Source organism: Lupinus angustifolius, chromosome LG01 (genome assembly GCF_001865875.1).
Source record: "Lupinus angustifolius cultivar Tanjil chromosome LG01, LupAngTanjil_v1.0, whole genome shotgun sequence".
NCBI lineage: Eukaryota > Viridiplantae > Streptophyta > Magnoliopsida > Fabales > Fabaceae > Lupinus > Lupinus angustifolius.
Genome location: NC_032009.1, coordinates 21,991,501 through 22,010,670, shown reverse-complemented (window position 1 = coordinate 22,010,670; position 19,170 = coordinate 21,991,501). Strand labels below are relative to the sequence as shown.

General features: G+C 30.5%; 3 protein-coding genes and 1 long non-coding RNA gene across 4 annotated transcripts; 1 reads left to right on the top strand and 3 right to left on the bottom strand.

Annotated features, from left to right (window-relative positions):
* LOC109355375 lies at positions 208-662 on the bottom strand. Its single transcript, XR_002108656.1, has 3 exons — positions 651-662; positions 326-331; positions 208-289 (listed from the first exon to the last, which is right to left on the bottom strand). It is a non-coding gene; the product is annotated as an uncharacterized LOC109355375 (long non-coding RNA).
* On the top strand, positions 284-4,952 carry LOC109355369 (ADP-ribosylation factor 1). Its single transcript, XM_019598501.1, has 8 exons — positions 284-611; positions 707-745; positions 1,224-1,286; positions 1,914-1,932; positions 2,864-2,975; positions 3,294-3,341; positions 3,750-3,880; positions 4,543-4,952. Exons 1-8 carry the CDS (start codon positions 509-511, stop codon positions 4,574-4,576), a joined length of 549 nt encoding a protein of 182 aa, XP_019454046.1. The 5' UTR covers positions 284-508; the 3' UTR covers positions 4,577-4,952.
* LOC109355363 (PTI1-like tyrosine-protein kinase At3g15890) lies at positions 6,085-8,311 on the bottom strand. Its single transcript, XM_019598486.1, has 4 exons — positions 8,126-8,311; positions 7,869-8,019; positions 7,198-7,460; positions 6,085-6,982 (listed from the first exon to the last, which is right to left on the bottom strand). Exons 1-4 carry the CDS (start codon positions 8,170-8,172, stop codon positions 6,307-6,309), a joined length of 1,137 nt encoding a protein of 378 aa, XP_019454031.1. The 5' UTR covers positions 8,173-8,311; the 3' UTR covers positions 6,085-6,306.
* On the bottom strand, positions 13,824-14,803 carry LOC109355355 (protein GLUTAMINE DUMPER 2-like). Its single transcript, XM_019598475.1, has one exon. The coding sequence runs from the start codon at positions 14,710-14,712 to the stop codon at positions 14,209-14,211; it is 504 nt and encodes a 167-aa protein (XP_019454020.1). The 5' UTR covers positions 14,713-14,803; the 3' UTR covers positions 13,824-14,208.

Sequence of the window (19,170 nt, the reverse complement as noted above, 5' to 3'; positions counted from 1 at the left end):
AATTGGGAATGAACTAATCTCTTTCTTTTGGAGTGCATGATCCGAACAAATATCATTCTCAATAATTAATTATGTTTTTGAATATTTTAATCTTTTCACTTTGAAATCTTTTTGAATATTCTACATGGGGAAGACCATTGTGCAGGCCCAATCTCGGACCCAAATACGCGAATGTCAAAAAGATAAAAAAAAGTTACAGTTCAACGTGTTCTCAGGTTCGAGCCAAGTAGATCACAAAGCTGAAACCGTAAGTTCGGAGGGCGAGGGAATCGAAATCATCAATCTTGTTCTATTTTCGATTCTCTTCTCTTAACACAAACTGAACCCTTCTCTGATTCCCAAATTCATCAACACCGTTATTCCCTCTATTATAGATACAGATTCACAGTAAAATTCACCGCGTTAATTTCATTCTTCGAGATCCGATCCAATTTTTCTTCTATTTTAACTGATTGATGTGTTAATTATATAATCGCACTGTGCCCCTCTCCTTTCACGGAATCGGAAGATGGGTTTAGTGTTCACGAGATTGTTCTCTTCTATTTTCGGTGATAAGGAAGCTCGAATCCTCGTTCTCGGTCTCGACAATGCTGGCAAAACTACTATTCTCTGTAAGCTTTTACTCTCCGTTTCTTCCTTATCCAATTTACTTTTTCATTTTCATTTTCATATTAATTTCACTGTTATTTTTCACACTCTTGTTCAGATCGGCTTCAGATGGGTGAAGTTGTCTCTACCATTCCAAGTTGGTACTCGATCTCATTTACATTTACTAAGTTTTAAATCGCTACATGGTTCTAGATACAGGTTCTGGTGCATGTTACACGTTCTATAGTCATTTTTTATATTATTATTATTATTATTACAAGACTTCTTTTATAGGAAACTGAAACTCGAATGCCGTACACGCGGGTTCGAGTATGCAGTAATTATGCTAGGGAACCATATAACTATGTCTTAGTTCATTCAAGTAGCTCCCGATTTGATTTTGAATTTAATATAGTTTTGCCATCTCTTTAAATTTTATCAATTCGTTTAGATTTATAATATAATGTAGTTTTATCAAGATTTTGGATGCATTGTCCTATTTTTCTGTTTTGCATCACTGCACGTATGCATGCTGCTTAGTGCTTAGAAGAGTTTTCTCTGCATGGATGATATTGTTATCTTCTGTATATCCTTTCATGTGGTGACTGACTGATATATTTGATTATTTGATGCAGCAATCGGGTTTAATGTTGAAACAGTGCAATATAACAACATTAAATTTCAAGTCTGGGATTTAGGTAATGACATTAGTTACTTTGATTCATGCAGATATTTTATTTACATGTTATGGCATATCAGATATGCTTCCATTGCACTTGGTATTACTAAACAGATTTGGAATCAACAAAAGAGATGGCGTGATTTAAAATTAGTACATTGACCTATGCATGTTGAACAAATCAGAGTTTGATCTCACATTTTTTTATTTAAATTTTATGCTTTCTGACTGAAAATCTCATGGGCCATTTTCTACTGTTTTAAACATGAACTCTGCTAGTTTCAATGCTAGGTACCCATAAGTAGTGTAAATAACAAAATGAGATGACATAATATTGTCCACTTCTGGACCTAGGTATCCTTTTCTACTGATATTTTTGAATTTTAACCATGCAAAAGGAAAACATGTTGAAAACTTAGGGAATTCCTTGGTTTTGGCCCGCTTCATGTTCATGCTGTTTCCACATTCCTACTTTGTTTGTATAAGAAAAAAAACACTTTTACCCACAAAATTTTAGACTTCAGTATTTTTAACATAATTTATTTAATTATTTAGAATCATGTGAATGTATAGAGACTTGATGTGTTATAATATAGGAGAACCTATTTCAATCACTATTTCTGATCGCAAACCTTTGTTTATACAGGTGGGCAAACAAGCATCAGGTAATCCATTTCGTTTTATTATTGCTTCTTTTGACTGATGGAAGATGGGTAATCTTTTTTCATTCTTTGCTGTTAAGGGGCAGTGGAGATTTACTTTTGAGTTTTAATGTGTATTACCATGTTGCACTAATTTGCATCTTCCCAAAATGAAGAGGGGTTTACTTTATAATTTAAGGATATTTGGTTAATTTCCGTGGCTTTTTTTATGGGATGTATTTGGGATCAGATTTATGTCAATAAGTGTTTAAGTATCTTGTTTATATTGTCTATTGACACCTAATTTGGGTTAGTAGTAAGGGTGTAAGACTGTAATAGTCAAAATTGCAGTTTGGTAATTGTTTTCTTTTTACTTTCTTTTCCCCCAGCTAGTTGTTCAATAATTGTAGTTTGGAGCTCCTAAGCTTGAGGACCATGAAGTCTAATAGGTCTTAGCCTGGACTATTAAGGCAAACTTCTATATCATGGTGTCTAATAGGTCTTAGCTTGTACTATAAAAGCAAACCTATATCTTTGTATTGCAGATCCTTCATTTGATTATTAAACCAAGAATTGTCAGGAAATATTTTCTTTTTCCTTGGTTTGTTACCCCAGAAGAACCAGCCATTGGCTGTGTTTGACTCGTTCTTCTCTTAGATCTTTGTCCTTCTCTATGCTTTCACAGGGTCGTATTTCATCTACTTCCCTAACCAATTTATCTTATATTAATTCATTAATAAGACTAAGTTCAGTTTCACTCTTGTAGTTTGACTTGACTCCAATGTGTTATCCTTTGATTTTAACTTTGTCAGTGACAGTTTAAACCACTGTGTGGCATATTGAAATCATGTCGGCCAAACCATAGGTTGGGAAACTAAATTTAGTAGTAGTTTATACGTAGTCTTCATTGCTTTGCCCCAACTTTTCTGTGATTATTTTGGTTCTCTTTCTATAGGCCATATTGGAGGTGTTACTTTCCAAACACTCAAGCAATAATCTATGTCGTTGATTCAAGTGACACTGATAGGCTTGTGATAGCCAAGGAAGAGTTCCATGCAATTCTTGAGGTGCATTTTTCCTGATTTGCGTTTAACTAACATTTATGTAGATTATGCCAAGTACACAGTTGCCTGATTTTCAATTTCAATTTTGAAATATTCTAAACCAATGTATTTGTTAAAGACTTATTGCTCTCTTTGAGAAAGTAATACTAGCAAAAAAGTTACTATTTCATGGTATTAATTTTCAAATTTGATGTATACTCTTAGAAGGTAGATTTGATTTGTTCTGATTCTAGTCTCCTTTGAGATTAGTTAATGATATCTATAACTATGATTTCAGGTTAATAAAAAATACTAATTGTTTTCTCTGAACTTTTTTGCCAGGAAGAAGAACTAAAAGGTGCTGTTGTTCTCATTTATGCAAACAAGCAGGTCAGAATTATATCTATATTTCAGTATTTGTTGAATTTTCATATTCTCACAAGGGGTATAAGAGGGGGGAAATAGTAAAAAGTTGGGGGTTATTCAATTTGTACAAAGTAATTAAGTAATCTGTCTTGCTAACAGGTGTTCTACAAGCGTTGTTTAATGATTCAAGAAATACAATATTTGCATTTGGAAATCATAACTTTAAAATTTTCAGGATGTTAAATACACCTGTTTCCAATATAAAGTTTCTACTTCTTCGAACCATAAACAATGCCCTTAGGGCACTTGTAACTTTGTAAGCATTCTCCTTAAGTAGTTTATATGCATACATTATATACATGCCAATATACGTGTGTAATCTCAGATAATTTAATTTTTTATTTGTTAAATGTGTTTTCTCCTGCCATTCAGGACCTTCCTGGTGCTCTTGATGATGCTGCAGTGACAGAGGCCCTAGAATTACACAAGATTAAAAGCCGTCAATGGGCTATTTTTAAAACATCCGCCATAAAAGGTGAAGGACTTTTTGAGGGCCTGGACTGGTAAGTTTAATAAGAGCAGAGGCTGGTTCAAGTGAATTATGATTACTTATATCCATTGATATCTGTTAGTTATATCGATTTATTTTTCATGCTCTTTGGTATACTTTCCTTTTTATGTTTTTTATACTTTCCTCCTTCTTATAGCTGCATTCCCTCTTTTTTCTGTAATATACTTTTTCTGTCAAAAGTATAGAATTCAAAGCTACTTCTTTAATAGATTACTTCCATTATTATAGACGAAAGTGCATCCCTCTAGGTGTGCTTTCACATAGGTAATAGTTTGAATATTGAGTTAGCATGGAGTAGTGACTTAGTGAGGTGTATCATTTGACAAATGATACATCCTCCTAAAATTTTATCCTAAAGATCCTCCTAATACTAAGTACAGAAAGGATTACATGTTTTTAAAATTCTCCAGACAATGACTGCATCTTTCTCTTTAATCCAATACATACTTAGTATTAGGAGGATTAGGCCTAAATTTTAGGAGAATCTCTAGGCTTAAATTTTAGGAGGATTTGCATTGCTGATTTGCACAGTTATGTTTATCTGTTTGTTTAGAGTTACACTGCTACAACTCTAGCTGACATAACACTGCAATGCCTTTTTTGTTGCATTGGCTGCTGTCTTGCGCAATGTTCATATGTGAGCTTGTTATGTAGGTTGAGCAATACACTCAAATCTGGAGGTGGTTAAAGGTGTCAGCTTCAACACATCAGATTCTTAGATCGGTTGATGGATTCAGAAGGTTGAGTTGGTACTTTGCTGTGACTTTTCACTGACAATGATGTCATAATATGATTAGTTTGAATGCTCATAGGCATGTATTTTATTCCATTTTTCGTGTTATAAAGATTAAAAATATGAGTGGTCATCAATTGTTTTTTCTTTTGTATTGAATATTTCTTCAGTCTTTTCTGTGTCTCTAAGTCTCCCCCTTGATATAATAGGAGCTTCTCAAGAAAATTTCATCTTCTCGTCTCTCTGTGTAATAGAGCTTTGGGGGCTTACATGTGTAACTTTTGCTTAACCTATCCATGAAATAGTTGTGTCAAATGATATAAGTGGCTAATGATGCAAATCTCAAACTAGGGCGTGGCAAAAAATCCAGGACAAATCAGAGCTTGAATTTACATGATGATTTCTTACAGTTCCAGATTTCGTGATATAGTTTCAAATGTTTAATATAGTCTGGCTTTGGTGCCTCAATTAAATATGTTTAATATTTTTGCTGAATAAATATATTACTTTCCAATTCTTAAACCTCACTGTGGAGGATAACAAAAGCGTTCCAATTATGATAGTGGCACATGAAGTTAGGTAATTACGTCATTAAGAAAAGTAGTATTTATTCTGTGGCGCAGGTGCCCATGACCCATGGGATGTAAAAATGAAAATGATATATCTTCCTAAGATGTGTTATAGTATATTTTGTTTAGTTATGAGAATTTGGTAGGATAATTCCTCACGTAAAAATTCCTTAAATATACATGCTAACCCATTCACTGCATGTTATTATAATTAACTTGTTTTATGCTGTGGGGTAATACTAAATACTTAAAATAAATTACAAAATATGGAACCAACATGATCTACTACTTGGTTCATTACTACACTTCTATCACAGTTTAATATTATCACGTATGTAGAAAACAAATCTTGAAGGTGCACTCACATTTCATTCCATCAAAATGGCTAGTGCCACATCTAAAGGTGGAGATATGAGGTTGAAGGGTTTGGATAAGGGAATTGCCAAACATGGATGACTCATCTTTCTTAAACCCCACATAGTTGAAACTTGGAACAATTTCATCATACTAGCACTTTTTAGAATAAATTGAAAAGGATAAGAAGAATGCCTTAATTTCAAGCAAAAAGAGATACCGTTGTAACTTCTTCATTAAAAGAAAATCGAACTATTGGGTGAACTTATAATTAGAAAATACGTACTACAAAATTTTGTTAATGGCATAGTAATTTAAACAAACAACAAATAATCATACACTTTAAACTATATTCAACAATCAACATATTATACGATTACTTTGTACTAACTAGATTATTCACACCACACTTTATGGATCCACCACTTTTTGTATTTAATAAATTCACATAAACACTAGTGGCCTAATGCCCACATAAAAGACACCCTTACTCAATCCCAAATTATATAAGATTGGTCAAAAATACATATCTCCTCTTCGTTTTCTTTTCTGAACTGTAAATATAAATAAAGTGCAACTTTAAGTCTCTTGTGACAATATGCAAAATAAATACAGGGACATTGACTCCCACTTGTCATAAATGAGAAAATATCAATTCGAAAGATAATGAGTTGGAACTTGACTCAAGTACCAATAGATAGAAGTCATACTTGGAAGTTGATTCAAATGCCAATACATAAAAAAGGCTCACAAAACATAAGTTTAGACCATATACTTGTTATCACTAGGCTTGTAAGGAGGATCATGCATTTTTTGTACCTCAATGGCACTTAAAACACCATAGTTATTAATTCCATCACCCTCATCATCACTAGGCTCATTCTGTGTCAATAGTTCATCATTATAAACAATACTATGTATCCTCGTCCTAGTCACTTCTCTATCAGCTTCATACCCTTTGAGAAGGTTAACCACTTGCTTCATATTTGGTCGCTTATCTGGCTCACTTTGCACACAAAGTGCAGCCACATTGATTGTTTGTATAACTTGATTTTCATCAAAGTTCCCCCTAAGTTTTGGGTCAACCATATCCCTAAACTTTCCTTTGGTTATAAAAGGCTCAGCCCACTGAGTTATTGTTCTCTTAACTCCACCAGGGAGTTTTTCTATGGGCTTTCTTCCAGTTACAAGTTCCAATAGAAGAATTCCAAAGCTAAAGACATCACAACTTTCAGAGACTTTTCCCCACATGGCATATTCAGGTGCTAAGTATCCCAATGTGCCCTTAACACGGGTAGTCATGTGACTAACTCCTTCTGGGATTAGCTTTGCAAACCCAAAATCAGCAACTTGTGGCTCAAAATCTGAATTTAGAAGCACATTACTTGCCTTGATGTCCCTATGGATTATGTGGGGTGTTGCCTCATTGTGCAAGTAACTAGCAAAAAGAACATTGCCAATTTTAGCACTTAAACATGCATGGCTATCTAATTTAGAAAAATGATTAGAAAAATTAATAGTTATAAGGTAGATATAAAAAGTATGAGAAAAATTAGTGTTAAAAATATCATTCCTCTATAATTTAATTTTAATTTTCATAGTGTTAAAAATATCATGAGAAACAAAATGTATGTACTGACAGTGGAAGCTTACAATATCCCTTCGGCGGAGCCAATTGCAATATTAATTCTCCTTTTCCAGTCAAGTTGAACTTCAAGAGAAAATTGGCCGTGGAGATGAGAAAGCAGGCTCAGATTTGGCATGTAATCATAGACTATAAGCCTTTGATCATCACCAGCACAATAGCCCCTAAGGCCTAGTAAATTTTTGTGCCTAACTCTTCCAAGAACTTCTACTTCTATTGCAAATTCCATTTCCGCCTTTGAGTTTATTGCTTTTAGTTTCTTCACCGCTATCTATAAACCATTAAGAAGTAGTCATAAGAGTTAATTTTGTTAGATTGAGGTTGAGTTTTTCATCACATGTACTATATAGTACACAACTTAATTACTTAAAAGCTTATTTGATAAAAGTTTATCATATGAGAGCGTATAACTTAAGTGATTATACAATTAGCCAATAGGGTAACCTCAAATAAACTTTTTCAAACCACTACTTTAGTGATCATACATATTGGACAAAAATGGGGCCTAAGATTTCTATCATATGAGAAAAAATGAAGATAGTGTATGAATTTTGTATAATGTTATTGTATCATTTATCATTCATTTTTAAGTATCATTAACTCTTAAAAAATATAAATTAATGTGAGATGATATATTGACTATGTATAAATTTTTACATTTACAATGCATAGATATTACCTCGAAACCATCACTGGTTGTTCCCCAATAGACGGTTCCAAAACCACCTTCACCAAGTTTATTATCCTCACTGAATCCATTAGTTGCTGCATGCAACTCCTTGTATGAGAATATTCTCCATGAATTGTTAACTGCACCAAATGATGTTGGCCTACAAAATCACATGCAACATATTTTATGGCCAAATAAAAATGACAATCATGCTAACAATTAAGTTACATAGCATTGAGAATTAACGAAAATGAAATTTGACATACACTTCTTCGACCTTCTCTGTGCCACAACAACTCATAGAAGATCCCATGATAAGCACTATGTTATGGAATGAAGTGGTAAGGAACTTAAGAAGGTTGTGTCCAAATGGAACATTTTTTTATTAAAGAAATCGATGGTCCTTTTGGTTCTCCCAAATGTCACTTTTGGAAATGCCGGCAAATCGGCCTTGGCCGGCTAATTCAACTTTTCACATAGTTTGATATAATAACTATTTTTTTCAAGGGTATCCCCTCATTAAATAATTGAACTCAAGAATTCGTGATTGTTTTCCCAATAAATATTGCTTTCAGGAATTGAACTTATTCTACTATATTGAAGTGTTATTAGTGATATAACAACTAATTACTCATTAGATAATATCCTTTGAGCGAGGAACCCATATTGGGATGAAGAGTTTTTGTTTTTCCTTTTGATTTTAATGACAAAAATATTATTTTATTATAAATAAAAGATTCAAAATGTTATAATATAATATTTTTCCCTTTATTTTTACTAGTGTGTACAGGCACTTTGTGCCTGCAGACGAATATTGTGTGATACTATATATTCAATTTTTAAATATTATATTTTTTGTGTGTTTATGATACTGTTTAATTTAAGGTGAAATATGTGGTTAATTAATGTATTGGTGATACTTGCTTAAGATTTTATAGTTTTTTTGTAAAAAATAAATAATGTTAAGGACAATATAGGAAATAAAAATTACACCATTAATAAAATTATTTCAAATTTTGGCTTTATATAGTATAGAAGTATAGATAGTACTTACAATCTGTATTAAAGATGATACATATTTATGTCCTCTATGCTCACTAGGCCTTCCATTCTCTCAGCACATGGTTTGCGAAAAAATGTCAGAGGCTTTTATTTTGATATGGTCCATTTGTACACCAGGCCCATGTCTTATAAAGATGAAGCAAATGAAAACATTCCAAATATCAACCCTAGTCAAGTACATCATGATATTTTTACAACAACACATATTCCAAAGACAAATATTACGGAGTTCCTTCATATTTAACTATTTTTTAGGTTGTAGCACATTAAATATAACTATTTAGGATTAATAGTTATGTTACCAAAAGTCAACTTGCTAAAAATATCTGTGAATTTGACAATTTTTTTACTTAAATGACCTGATTTTGGTTGGAGAGGTAAACTTACTTGAAGGACACATTTCCTAATCGCAATATATATAAAAAACACAACACATAATATTATAAGCCAAATTTCATTTAAAAGAAGACAAGGGTAAACACTCAATTACTTACATCATGAAAATTACAATGACAACCTATTGGTAACATATATTAATCTGAAAGAGTAACTAATTAATACAAATCACTCTCAAAGTCTTACTTTAATCAAATCCAGAACACCCACCCTATTAAAGGACCCTTGTTGAAATATAATGCCATTTCTTATTAGTATTCCCTATTTGAAGCCACAGAAAAATATGACTCCAAATATACTTTGCAGTATCACAGTGAAAGAATAAATGAAAACATGATTCTTGTTCTGTCTAACAAAATGGGCATAGAGGATCCACTAGTATATTCCTAACCAACAAATTATCCTCAGTGGGCATTATATTCAATAATAGTTACCAATTAAAAGATATCATATTTGTAGGAGTTTTAATCTTCCATCTATGTTGGTCAATTTAGTTTATGTTGTGTTGTTTAGGTGGATATAAAATGAAGGTTAAATTAATCTCTAGGTCCAATTAAATTATTTGAGAAGTTTTAAATAGGTCATATTGAATTTTAAAAATGAGTAAATGGATATCTAAACTTTTCCATCATTTGTAATTAGGTTGTTGGATAAGGTATCAACCACATTGAAAATTCAAATAATCTATCTCCATCCAATCAACCAATAAAAGAAAACAATTTGTAAAACCTTAACATTTTAGTGCTTCAACAATTATGTTGATCTCCTAAATAGCCAAACCTATATGCTTATGACGTAGAAGTGGTTTTGTAGATTAATATAACTATTGGATTACTATAAAAACAAATTTAATTATGGTCCCTTATTAGAAGGATCAAATTACAAATAATTGTAGAGTCTATAAACCTAATTACATTTTTTTTTGTAAATTTATGAACCCATTTAAAATTCTCAAATAGTTTAACCAAAAATAAGCAACCAAGTTGGGTATTCATACAATGTCAAATATCAGAGGTTCAAATATTGGCAAGTAACCCTATGAGGAGAACGGATATCCAAACAGTTCCACAATCCAAAAATGTTAGAGAATCATTAATGCCACCATTTTTATTGTAAACAATGAACAAGATATTAATTTTTTGCAGTGAATTTTGGTTTTACAAGGTAAAGTATGACACTCGGTCTTATAAAATTAAAGTTGATGTGTCTTTTTTGTTTCATTAGACATAGTACTCATGCTTTGACTTACAAAATTAAAGTTGGTGCAAAAGTTATAAGGAGGAGATGAGACACCATGATAATAGCACTCAATCTGCCCCAACATGGTGGTTGCTGTAATAGGATTTTGCTTTGAGCTATTCAGACGCATGCATGTTTATAGGGGTGAACATTTGCTTTCCCATAAAAATGTACTATTCTATGTGTTATTATTTATGATTGGTCAGAAAAATATTTTATCATTATTTTTTTAACTTAAATGCATTTTTATACCCAATCACAAACAGTGCCACATGAAGTAACACACTTTATAATATAGGAGAGATCCCTATTTATAGTTGCTCTAGTCACATTCACCCATCAATAGATGACCACAGAAATCTCAACCATTACCAACAAAATTTAAGTGAGGCATTAAATTGTGGGAGGAAGTTGGTATGTTCCTGTTAGGTTTGTTATCCAAACAAAAATAAATATCTAGGTTGAATTAGAAAAAGTCTTCTATATATGTATTACTTCATTTATCTCATTGAAAAATAAATTAATTTACATTTAAAAATTGAATTCTCAAATTTTTAATAAGATTAGTTTTTCCTATTGATAACAAAGAAGTTTATACACAAATTATGAGGTGATTCGAGTAAATGATTTTAAGGAATGAAGAAATAAAAAAGTTAAACATTCGAGTCACACTCACTATAAATACTAATTTGTATATTGATGGTCGATGATATAATACAAATAAATAATTAATCATATAATGAATATATATCAATTTTTACACTAACTTTTCATATACATTATATTCTAAAAAACTTTTGTGCATTAGTGCTCATGGTACCACTATATTGATGTCCTACTCACTAGTCACTTCTTAACCTATCTCTCGATCAATTAATATCCACATTTTTTTTATAAAAAGAACTTAAATTTCGTTTTCTTTCTAAAGATATCATCTATGGCTTTCTTTAATAATGCAGAGAAAATCGTTGCATCAATTTCAATAAAGCCATGACAACGACAATGAGCATTATTATGCAATCTTTGAACTCGATGCAAGCTAGACAACTAGCCGCATAGGACCATATTTAATCCCACTAATTGATATTTTCAGTAGGATTAATTACTTCATGTAATATAACAAATTTTGCTTCTTTTGACCCAATTTCTTTAAATTGCTATTTGTATATATAATTATAAATAAAGGTCTTGGTAACCTTTTCCCTAAGGATAGGATCATATCACACCTTATAGATTGGAGAAAGAAGGAAATAAGAAATTAGCATAATGCACAACCCAATTTGAACCTGCATGGCTTTGCAGAACTAGGATCATTTCTTACTAAAATTTTATGTTCTCATGTTTCAAGCAAATCATATTCCACCAAATAATATAAAAATAATATTTTTTAATTTTTTAATTTTGTTAATAACTTTTCATTGGATTAAGATACAATGTAACATAAAATATGGAACAGTTGAAACCATTCATTGGTTCCATATCACTATTCATAAAAAGTGAGTTGATTGCATGAGTCAATAGTAACTTTTGATTCCTATCTTTGAATTTAATTTTTATTTCTTAATCAGTGTCCCATTTTATTATTGACCACTTACTTCATTTTATGGTGGATACTTGTCAGCAACTTTTTATCTCATCTTTATTTTAAAAATAAATAAATGTAAAGTTCGTATTTTTTGAAAAATTAAAAACTATGACTTGCTTTCCTCTCTATCTCTACCTAAAAATTAAATAAAAAAATTCACTAAGTGATAGGATCATCCAAGGAGATAAAGATCTTTTGTCTAAAGGTAATTATATCTCTATGTATATAGTTAATTAAATTACATAAAATAAAATAAAAATATTAATTTATGTTATTATAATATATATTTTTAATTAAGTTAAATTTTTAAGTTTCTTATTTTTTTATATATCTTAGAAAATGAGAGAGAAAATAAGAAAAGAAGTGTCCCAAGAAAAACAGAGGCACCAAAGTTTAAGCAGGCCCAAATGAAAGAGAATGAGATGAAGAGTAAGTTTAAAAAAAACTTATTCCATATTTTATCTATTAGTTATAAAGAAATTCAATATTTTGAATTAATAAATAGATTTAAATTAGTAATTTTTCGTAAAATTGATTGTTAAAATATAATTTAAAAAACTTAATATTAAAGTAAGTCAATTTCCTCCCATTAAAAATTACCCTTCATACAATTCGGAACAAGTATTTGATTGCTCAGGCTCGCCTATAACGCTTTATTATTTGTAACAGGCTCCTTAATATCTTCATGGTGTTTTGGTGGTACACTATTTGTTTTTTAGTTTTTTAAAGGACTATATTCTTTTTATGAAAGTACTACTACAAATATTTGAAATTTATGTCTCTATTATAGATGTTCTCAAACTTTAATAATTAAACTTAGTGGATTTGGGAATGTAAACTAACACGCATCTATAGCGTATTGAGCATTTATTAGTCTTTTTTTATTAATATCAAAAAAGGAACATCTACTTCAAGAGTAAGTTTTACTCTTCATCATAATTATCAATTATAGAGAAATCTAATTGTTTAATCCAACAACTAGATATGTTCTTTTATATTTAAATTTCACATAGTTCTAATATAATATATATGGTGTAGCATACTTCCCTAACTGAATTTTTTATTCAAATTGGATATGATATATTTCTTTATTCATATCTCACTTTATAATTCTACTTAATTTCAAAATCTTATGTCATTAAAAAATAAAAATTCTAAAAATAAAAATCAATATTTTGATATTATTTGTTGTGTATTGATGGAAATGGATAGGTATCACATAGCACCACGAGTGCTACGACAAGAGGAAGCGGAAAGTCGGGAACAGTGCTGGTAGTGCATTGCACCTTCACTTTCACGATTTCTTCTCGCCGCATCAGACATTAGACACATATAACAATAACAATTCTTAATTTTCATTGCTTGTACCGCATTACACGTATTCTCCTTCATACCACACTACAATGCTATCTCACCACGTCTTGCAATCCCATAATTATATTTTCATCCATATCTATACTTTTTCACATTTTTCTCTCTCCCTCTCTTTCACTCCACGGTATTTCAAAAACAAAAATTTATTTGACAGATAAGATAATTGACTCACTTTATTGTTAAAAATACTTTACTTTCAAAGTCCTTATAGCGATTTGGAAAACCCTTATGCAAACCAACAAAATCTAATGAACCAATTAGTAAAAAAATTACTAATGAATCGGATTAACTAGTAAATATGTCCTATCTTAACCGAATATTCAAACCATAGGATAAAACTCTCTGTTCTCCACTACATATACAAAATCTTATGTCATGGTTGATGAAAACGAAAACACAACCAAATTTGACATAACAGATAAGCTTCCATTTCATTTTCCAACTCATCCAAATTTACATTCCCGAAGTAATGAACTCTAAAAAAGAAAGGGAAAAATAAGAGAGGAAAAAGGGTTTGGATGAATCTATTGATATCCAATCCTTTGAACATGCAAGCTAAGCTAGCTTCCACATACACACAATCACTTAAAACAAGAATCCAAAAAGCTGTTTTACTACGATCCTTGCTTTTTCATGAAACCATCTATCCCCAACTACAAAACAAAAACCCAAAAACCCGAACTTGTGTCTATCTTAACAGTTCTGATCTAGCGAGGTTTCTCTGTTTTCGCTCTGCAACACCGGATTATCGCCGCCGCTACTCCGTTTCACCACCGCCTCCGATTTCTCTTCGTTCTGATCGCAGGTACAAGTGGTGGTGGTGTTGTCGCCGAGAGAAGAGAACCTGCTAGTGCTTGAAGACACATGTGTAGCTAAGAATGTTGGTTTATGTTGTCCTGCCATAATTACTAAGATCTTCTCCTCGTATGGTTTTTGAGGTTTGTTATTGTTATCATCGTTTTTGGGGTCTCCAGCTTCAAGGTCACGTTCTCCATGGCCACTATCTTCGAGGTAGGTAGAGAGCTTCCAGTAAGAGCATGCGAGAATGAGAAGAGCGAAAGCTATGAGACCCATCATTGCAGCTAAGCCACCGAACAAGTATGGAACAGGGGAATGCCATGGAGATTGTGGTTGATGAGATGACACAGGTGCTCTTTCTGCTTCGTGCATGGGTTTTCTGAAATATGCACTAGCCATTGTTGTTGTTGTTATTGTGAAAGAGATAGAGAAAAACAGGGGAAGTAGTTGAAGGAGTAGGAAGAAGGAAGTGAAGGATTGATTGGGTTGAGAAATGAGTGAAATTGTGGGAAATGTATTTATAGAGAGTTAGGAAAGTGATTTTGATTAGGATTATTATTACTTTACAAGGAATATAGGGAGAGAAAGAGGTGATTTATGTCGTCATTTCACATTAAGTAGTGCCATAGCATGGGTAAAATTTTGGATGAGGATAATGTCCTTCTTCAAGTTTGAACCATGATTCAAGAAAACTTCATTCATTTAAAAATAAAATTATAAAAATAAAAATAATATTTTAATATTATTTTGTGAAATTTGATTTATTTGGGATATGAAAATATAAAAATTATAGACAAATGATCATTGTTCTAAAATTTCACTATTATTTTGGGTATAGGTCACATGTCATAATTGTTTCATATCTAGTTAATAAGTAATTGTTCATTTAAAATGAAAAATTTATAAAAACATATATAACATTTTTATATTATTTGCTAAAATTTGACTGACTAGAGATATGGAAACATAATTTTTTGGAACATGTAATCTTTATTTATTATTTTATTGGTTTTTTTGAGAAAAAGATATATACATTATTAACTATTCATATTTAATCATCATTGAATCTTCAAAAATAATATTTCAAATAAACATTAAATAATATGATGGTTAGGTATAAATCTTTACATGGCATAATATTACACTCTTCTTTTTGAACTTCTATAATTAACAAGAATTTTATAATCTTATGCATCAAGATTTCACAACTTAAGTGTATGAAAAAATATAAAATTATAACTTTAGTGTATGAATGATTTAAAACAATATATTTAAGTTGAAACTTTAATAATGAATTACTATTAGACTAATGATAACTGATACATTGAGTAAATTTTGCTCTAATAAATACTAATGAAGAGAAATAAATTTATATTTAGTCGGTTCATCAAACTCAAATTAATATATTGCTAACTAGTAAAAGAAAGACACGAGCTTATTTTCCTTGTCAAATTCAATATACAAAAATTATCATTTCTACATAACTCTCATAAATACTTTTTTTTGACAGGTTTTATTTATATGAAAGTACACAATATTTTTTTGGTACTATCAATGATATTCTCTCACTTTTTTAGTAAGAAATTAATCATATTTTGAAGTTTGTGATTATCACTCCCAGTAAATATCGCTCACAGAAATCGAATCTTTAACCTTGACGTTAAACTACTATTTCAATGTCTTGTTAATCAAAAGTTATCACGGAAAACATTATCTAGCACTATAATGCAATGGTGCCAATAACAATGCTATATTTAATTTTTGGAGAAAATGAATTATTTTGGATTCTCCGTTACGACAGCAGAGTATAGGAGTAATGCGCACTGAGGGGCATAATGTTCATGTCACTATCATATCAGAGCGGGGAGAGGACAATTGGCGAAAAATAAACAGAAAGCAAAACAGGAATAAGTGTTAGTAAAATTTTTGGATAATGTTTGACACACAATCTATCTATGTTCCGTAGTTAAAAGACAGAGTTGCATCATTTTACATTTAGATTAGAATGTGATTAAGCAGTAAAAACAAATATTTGACATAAAAATATATATAAATGTAAGGTAATGTAATGTATAAGCGTGTCTTTTTAGGATTATGCTAATTTTTGTTTATGAGAAAAAATATATACCAACAATATATGAATTTTATATAGCGTCATTATATTATCCACTATTTATGTTTTTTAAGTATTGACTTTTCAAAAATAGTAATATAAATGAATGATTGATGATTTATCAAATGTGTATAAATCTTTACCTGAAGAGATATTGCATATATTGTTGAAGATTTTATGAGGCACATTTGACTAAAATAATACATTATTGGTAATGTTATTTTTTTAATTAAACAAAGGTATCAGACCCTAACAAAAGTTACACAAACATCACTCTATTGAAAGTGAGGGCCCGTGGAATCAAAATTGAAAAAAGGAAAAAAGAGGATAGACATCAACCTATATTCTAATTGTAAATTCAATCAGGACACAGAGATTCCAGCTTAAGAACACCCTGATTGCTCCTTCACATTTAACAAATTTACATGGAATAATAATCTCAGAAAAGGGATTCCATTATTAGAATGTTTTGGATATTGGGGTGTTTATATTTATCTATGACACTTATTACATCATCAAATATATATTAATAACAAATGAGTTTTATACATTAATAATATGTTATACATTATTCATATTTAGAAAATAATGATGTATAGTATAGTAATTTTGTATAATATTCATATTTCGATAGTGTATATATTACAATCTTCATTTAAATATGTTGGGGTACCCGCAACTCTTTTTCTGTTTTGATACATTTTTTAAGAGGGGAGATTAACTTATTCTAAGAGTAATTTTAACCATCAATTATATATATATAATAATAATTTAGATCTATTTACTAATTGAAATCATTAGATTTTTCTATAATTGATGACTATGATGAGGATTAATTGATGACTATGACTATAATGCAACATACAGAATCATGTGACATCATTAGTTTAAGAATGGGGCCCATTCAGGTGAGATTGATGTGCAGACCACCTTAAAAATCGTACGGCATCATGGTGAGTCATGTGTATATGGTGTTTTACTACACTGAGTAAAGTGAGAAGAGAATCAGTTTCAGCCGTTTGATTGAATATTCATCATGAATCGACGGCTCATGCATGCCGTTACACGAACGCCCAAGGTATTCTCGAGGCTCACGCAATATTTCCCATCATAGCTGCTTGTTTTGTAGGTTAGTGGGAATATGTATGTATCATTAATAAATGAGGTTGGTGGAATGAAAATGGAATTGGTTTCATTTTTCAAAAAGCTGCTGACTAAAACAAAAACATTTTAAAAAGGAAAAGCTTTCAAGGTACAATAATAGATTCTTATTTGTTTTTAATGAAGAAAACTTTACTAACAACTGGATTACATCAATGAATAAAGGAAAAGTTTATAAATCAAGCCCTCCCTTTACGTAAGCCTACAAATATGCCCCACATTCTTCTAATTATATGGACATAGAAATTATCATAGTTATTGATTATGGATATATGCTGTTAAATTTCAATCCGGGTGTGAATATAATTAATCAGAATTTGAATAAGATTTAATATTATTGTTTTTTCTTTTGGTAGATTAATAATGATTGTCTCCTAATGATAGGAGCATTGTGTATTATATTGAAAGTCCCTTCCAATCATTAACTATTTACTAGGGATGGAAACGAGTATAGTTAAACTGGATTCAACTTGGCTCTTTATGAACTAGAATTTTAGAAAAAGAGTTGATTTTAAATTGATTCAATGACATAAGTAGTGTTAATCTAAATGGTAAAGAATTTGATTTCTTTTAAGTGAGGTTTAGAGTTTAAGAATATAGTAAATAAATAAAAAGTAGATGCTATATGTACTTTAACCCAATAAAATCTAATGCAACTTGTAATTACTTGTTTGTTATTCATGAAAGTTTGTTCTTGTTGTTTTTTAAAATAAGATTAATGTTGTAGTACAAATATATTTGGCTAAGCAAATAGATTAATAACTTTTTAATTATTTGTTTGTCATGATATTTTTAAATATTGATGTTGGCTTTAATTTTTTTGCTGTTGTCATAAGTTATTAAAAGTTTAAAAAATTATAGTATAAATATATATGATAATTATTAAAAAATTGTATATTTTAACAACCAAAATAATCCTAAAATAATCATATAATTTTATTGGGTCTAAGGTCGGGTCCAAGTTCAAAAATTAGACTCATACAATATTTAGAGTCTAATAAGAGATGAGCATGGTCCGACCCATCCTGTCCGAAGGTCAATTATTTATCATGTTTGTATGTGTTTCTATTCAATGTGTATAGAGTAATGACTTTTCTTTAGTCAAAAATTATTCTCTATTTTTCATCATATATACATGTTAACAAATATTGTTATTTTTTATCACAATTTTTTCAATTGAAAATATTTTATCTAATATAGGTATATATTACATTTTATCAGATCTAGGTTTGGGTTTAAAAGTTGCCTTAGTCAATATTTTGGGTTGAGATAGCTTTAGATCTGTGACCGAATTTGGGTTAAAAAATGACCCTACCAATATTTAGGGTCGAGTAAGGAATAAGTCTTACTCAACCTAATCCAACTTGTGCTCACCTCTTAGTGATAGGGACGAAGATGGTTAGAATTAAATGTGGTGGTGACTTGGAAGTACTATTATATATGATGATAAAATGTTCATACTTCAAAGTGTGTATATATAGACACTCTTTCTAATGATCTCAACCATTAAATTTAGGTATTTCTTTTAACTTTTTATTTGAAATTTAAATATTGTCTAAAATGTGTTAATTTTTTGCCCCCTA